The sequence below is a fragment of the Eptatretus burgeri genome, chromosome 18 (genome assembly GCF_056783735.1).
Source record: "Eptatretus burgeri isolate ZD-2024b chromosome 18, Ebu_testis_v1, whole genome shotgun sequence".
Classification (NCBI taxonomy): domain Eukaryota; kingdom Metazoa; phylum Chordata; class Myxini; order Myxiniformes; family Myxinidae; genus Eptatretus; species Eptatretus burgeri.
The window spans coordinates 40,133,021-40,139,069 of NC_140978.1; the positions used below are offsets into that span (position 1 = coordinate 40,133,021).

General features: G+C 40.4%; 1 protein-coding gene across 3 annotated transcripts in view; it reads left to right on the forward strand.

Annotated features, from left to right (window-relative positions):
- LOC147008948 (reticulon-4 receptor-like 2) overlaps positions 1 to 4,735 on the forward strand; it is a 35,003-nt gene extending 30,268 nt beyond the window's left edge. For 2 of the 3 annotated variants that reach the window (XM_085864240.1, XM_085864239.1), the window contains exon 4: positions 1,012 to 4,735. In XM_085864240.1, coding sequence (XP_085720366.1) covers positions 1,012 to 2,037 — 1,026 coding nt within the window. In that variant the 3' untranslated portion in view covers positions 2,038 to 4,735. The remainder of the gene's footprint in view (positions 1 to 1,011) is intronic. The other variant, XM_085864238.1, reaches the window with a different exon arrangement.
- Positions 4,736 to 6,049: the final 1,314 nt, after the last annotated feature.

Genomic DNA, 6,049 nt, shown 5'->3' on the forward strand with positions numbered 1-6,049 from the left:
TTTGCTGATGATGCATGCCTGATAGCCAGCCAGTCTGTATCATGATGGAGCATTTACAAAGGATGCATCTGGTCACAATGATACATTTTGTTTCTGAATCTTTGACAAACCAAATAAGTTTGGCACTATATCCTGAATACACAGCCTACGTGAATGCCTCATTGAAGTCAATTTCATATTCAATGCCCATTGTCTGGGTGTGGGGTCATCAGCCATTTTCTGGAACAAGTGAGGAATCCATCCTTCCAGACCAGGTTAATTCCCCCAGAAATACAGATGCATTAATTCCCCCAGAATTGACATATTTTAGGATGACTTGTAATACCTGCTCCCATTGAGAAGTGGTGCTATGCCATACATGTTTACAAAGAGAGAATTTGGGTGTCCCCCCCCCCCACCAGCCTGACCCCCTGGGATGACAACTTTTTTTAACTACTGAAAACCTTCGTGTGCACACCCTGAGTACAACCATCAGTTTTCAACTCATTATGTCCAGCGGTTCAGGAGTGCAAATATTTCAAACACACAAACAGACACCGCCGATTACAGTACGATTACTATGATGTGGTAAGCCTTTCACCATCATTAGTACAGCCAGTTGTTCTGCTGGAGCGAAGATCAAATAGTCTCTACTTTTAGATTCCTCTTGGAATTCCATTCACGTGCTGAAAGATTACTTTTTCAGATTTCTACATGCAAAAGGCTCTGAGACACAGATAGATGGTAATGCTAATTTCATCCTGAGTGGGCAGATTAGTAATCCCTGACGACAGGAGACACTATTTGAGCAACCGATTGATCTTCATCAAACATTGGGCAGTGTGGTCGTGGTAAAATCTCATAGGCGAGGAACATTACGAATGTCTGATCGCTTTTATAACGAGACAATTCTGCACTGTTACATTGTTTTGGTTTAGTTGTTTCTGCAACACAATTTCTGCATTCTATACAGTGATTAACAAAATGTGAGTGCTGAATAAATTTCCAACAATAAGTGTCTCTCTCCCTCAGGCTTTGACCCTTTGGTTGTCCTCCAATGCTCTGGAGCACATTGAACCTGCAGCTTTTTCGGGGCTACCCCGACTAGAGGAGCTTGATCTCGGAGACAATCCGGGACTTCAACATTTATCACAAGGAGTTTTCTCCGGTCTTCCTGCACTACGAACGCTTCATCTGTACCGCTGTGGCCTTATTGAGCTCTCAAACGGTCTGTTTTCTGGTCTATTTGCTCTGCGTAATCTATATTTGCAAGAAAATCGTCTAACCTACCTTCCCGGTGGTTCTTTTGCTGAACTCTCCAATCTCAATCACCTCTTCCTTCATGGAAACAGACTTAGAATGCTTGCTCCCACTGCTTTCCATGGTCTGACGAGCCTGGACCGCCTTTTACTGCATCATAACTACATTGAAGTATTACCGGTCACATTGCTAGTTGGTTTGGAATCTCTCACCACACTATTTTTGTTTGGAAACAACCTGACAGGGCTACAGGAAGGAACCCTTGATCACGCACAAGCGTTGCGTTACTTGCGACTCAATGACAACCCTTGGCATTGCGATTGTCAGGCAAAACCTCTGTGGCGGTGGCTTGCTGGATTTCAAGGGGCCAGTTCTGCTGTGCCTTGTGCTCTCCCTCCTGAATTAGTCGGCCGAAATTTGCGCAGTTTGCCTCCGGCAACGTTTGCTCATTGCAGATTCAGTGAGAATAAGGCCAGTGAAGAACCAGCTCTGACCACACACAGAGATCCAGTTACCTTTTCACTTCATAACCATGAAACTGATCCTCATACAGATAATGATCATGCAGTGGAAGCATCGTTTTTCAAAGTCAAAAAACAAGGGCAAAATCAACAGATTATTGGACAACTAGCACCGGCCACATCTGATCACCAATGTACCCACCCACCAATACAAGAGAGAGATGATGGTCCTGTGAGATACAGTGGTGAGCCTAACAGCAGAAACCAAGGAACCATACTTTGTACACCCAGGTCTCTTTTGGTGCTGACAATGCTAGTGTATGTTGCTGCCTGTTAACTTAAAGTTGTTACAGTGTCTCCCTCTCATACAATCTTTCTTTTCCTCCTCAAAAACATGTTTCATCGATTCCTTTCCCTATCTCTCTCACTACTTTTCTTTACACTGTAATTTCCACCATTCTACCTCTGCACGTCTTATCTCTTCAATCTAATAGCTTCCTACGTTCTTTATCTCTTTCTTCTCTGCGACACATTCTCACCATTCTTTCTCTGCTCTGCACATGACATATATTGTACATGTACCAAGTTGTGAATGTATGTGTCTGTTGCGAGTTGTAACCGTCAGTGCTTTTGAGAACACTCTCGGAGTTAAAACAAACAAAAAAAAAAAAACACCCAGACATTTATTATCTTAGTCTTGAGTTTTCTTCATTTGGTAACAGTTTGTCAATTTTTACACAACGTACATCATATCATGTATTTCTTTTTCTAGTTCCCTTTATTCACATTCTAAACGCTGTGCCATTCCATTTGATCGTATACTCTCTAAACATGATCCAACTCTATTGTGGGACATCATGAAATACTATCGAATGATTTAAACATATGAAATCTAATGAAGTTTAATCATTGGTTCAACCTCCTACCATTTCAGAGATTTCAAACGATTCTGGTATACACGACATACATTTCATCAACCTGTGCTTACCTTTTCTAATTAATTTTAACACCTGTTTATAGAGTCTAATTATTGTCTTGAATAACTTCATTACCATAAAAGTAACAATACTTGGTCTGAAATGTATTTACTCTTTCTTACAGAGTGTTGTTAGAATGACTAACTGTTAGCATTTATCCTGTTTTCACGAAGCTGTTAAATATACCACTTTGCCGAGTACTTTATGGCTTTGCAAGGACTTTCGTTACCTTTGGATGAATACCATCTGGACAAGGGGATCTTACTTCCACTTAGATACTTCATGTTGCCTCCTTTTCCTCCTCTACATGAACCTGAATTTCCTCCAATACTCAGACCGTTCCTACTTGAAAGCTGATGCTGTATTTTGTCTGCATTGAAAACGCTCCATTGGTACATCACGGTGAGTATGTATGCTTTTTGTACGTTGATTGAACCTCGTGATAGATTTTTTTCATATCGATGAAGATTTTAAGGGTAATATGCCAACAGCGGGGAAGTAGTATGTTAAAATAATTGGAACTTGCTCTTTAACTGATACGCTAAGTCCTAAAAAGCACAAGATCAAAAACCGACTTGGAGGTGTGATGTGCGGTGTCACTTCCTTCACCTTGAACAGTTACAGAAAGAGATTGGAATGTGTAAGGAAACGTAATTATATTCTACACTTGGGAAATGCAGAGGCCTTTCTATAGGAATTCCATCTGCTGCTAGCAATTACATGAGGCCAACCTAGCTTTCAGAAAATGCAAAGCAAAAAACACACAAAATGTAAATATTTATAAAACAATGACAATTATTAATTTGCAGTGTCAAAAATTGTTGCTTCAAATGAGCATGAGTCACATTTTCAAAGAAAACGAATTCTAGCAGTGGCCTTTTTCTCGTCAACCACACGTGTACATCTAATCTCAATGTAACCTTTAAAATTCTTGTCTTTCTATTTCATACAACCTTCTATGTCCTTGTTCTGTCCTATTTCTACATTTGTTTGCAACTACTCCACTTCAACATCCTTGTATTTCCCAAAAAAAAAAAAATCATGGCAAGAGACATGACTGACGTTTCGTTTTTACACGTATTATTTCTATAATTCACCACTTTGAGTGAATAAAACGAGGCGTAACTACGTTACTGTGGGCTTGCTACCTCACGGTACTATAGATAAAGTGTTGGAACTCCATCATGAGATTGAATCATAGCTCAGTATGCTCTTGTGTGTCTGCTTTCCTTCATTGCTTGTTCTTTTGCATTTCAACCAATTGACAAAACCCCCTAAATCACATCATGTACACAAGGCCATAGATGTGTGATCAGGGACACATCTCTGTATCTTATATCTCTCTCTCTCTCTCTCTCTCTCTCTCTCTCTCTCTCTCTCTCTCTCTCTCTCTCTCTCTCTCTCTCTCTCTCTCTCTCTCTCTCACTCAAAGCACAAGCTGTGGAAATAAAGCACAAACCACTAGCCGTTAGACTTTTAATACGGCTAATTCTCACTCTCTCGCTTCTTTTCTTGACATGTGCTGTAACTACAATGAAATATTTTGGCATTGTGAATGGAAATATTATATATGCATAGTTATTTAATAAATTACAAGTAATGCACTATACAATCACTATATTTATCTTCCTAACTTTCATTAAACTTTTTATAACAATAAAAAAAGTGTTTCTGACTGTTATATGTATTAAGTTAGCACAAGCTTAACCCTCTTACTGCGAGACGATGCAGGAGTAGAGAAAGTACTTTGTTCTGCAGTGGATAAAAAAAGTTTTCAAATATTTGTTTGCATTAAAGTAGAATTGTTTTTGTTGGGGGGGGGGGGGGTTTCCTTTATGCAAAATAACTGTTTGTATAGAAAATGCATTTGAGTGATTACGTCAAATCAAGCTGCTATTAGTTTCAGCAGCAGGAGGGTTAACCCAGGACAGGTATAATTGAACAAGCTGATGTATTTTGGCATGCATTGCTCGAATGACAAACCCCATGTGATGCTTTGGGTATATGGATTATGGAAGAAAGTGAAAAAGGTTGCAAATAAACTGTTATATTTTCCAATGGAGTATCTCTGTTCATGCATTTTTGTAAAGATGCACGATTCATATATGATCTTGAAAGGAAGAACATTGGATGATTAAAGGAAATGAACAAAGAGCAGAGAGGGCTGACAGGATGGCATAAAGGTACGCACAGTCACCTTCAAGCTGTCTAGTCTGGGTTCAAATCTCGACCCAGCTATAAACTGTCATCCTGGTGTTTCATAGGCAGAGTGATTCGTCAATCTGTGTGCCGTCCCTCAGATGTATGTTAAATGGGTATTCCATCTACTGGCATTAGTTGCTGGATGTTAAAGATCCCACGGTTTCCTTCGCGAAGAGTAGGCGAGCTATTGCCACCTTGAACAAATGACAAATTCCTGCCCAAACTTGAGTTGAATGTTTGGCCTCGCTTGCCGGTTCGTGAAAGACTTGGGCCAAGCTTCCCCAGGGCAACCCCACAAGAACGTGGGAACAATTGTGGCCGTTAGAGAAGAATTACAAAGAGCAGAGGTATTAAACAATTGGATAGAATGCACAATGATCCAAAATAAAATAAATGTGTGCAATTTAACTAGAATAGAAGACATATTAAACAAGCCACAAAAATACTAACATCCTTTCATTGTGTTGTTGTGCATTACCATTGTACCATTTACTTTCACTGTGTGGTCCAACAGCATCAGAGATCTTCCTTAAAACCTCACTATTTAGTTGGGTGCTGAATCGATTTTGAGATAGTGTGCCAAACAGAAGTCTTGCTTCCCCCAAGACATTCCAGATTAGCTCATTTCAATATCCAAAGTTATCACCTTTACAGTTTTGCTGGAGCTGGCTGTATGGTCAAGTGGTTAAAGCGCTTGTTCCTTTCTCTCCTGCCTGGGGTGAGAGTTCAAATCCCAAGGCTGCTCAGTCTTGCCAACCCACATTTGGCAAGCGTGATGCGTATGGTATTGCTAAATGCCTCTTAACAGGAGTTGAGTGAGGCCTTCATCTGCAGGAGACTGAAATAGGCTGGTTTATGACTCATGCTGTATTTTATTGTTTTGATCGACCCAATTCTTGACCTAGTGGTTTATATTGTAGCTCTTTCTCACAGCTGTTGCTCAAAGTTAACCCAATATGACCTCATGTAACTGTAACACCACTGTTAATTTTGTTTTTCCGACACAACAATTTATTACCCTTGCCCAAAAGGGAAGTTATTGCAATAAGTGTGTGTGTGTGTGTGTGTGTGTGTGTGTGTGTGTGTGTGTGTGTGTGTGTGTGTGTGTGTGTGTGTGTGTGTGTGTGTGTGTGTGTGTGTGTGTGCGCGCGCGCGCGCAGAAGGGCTCGC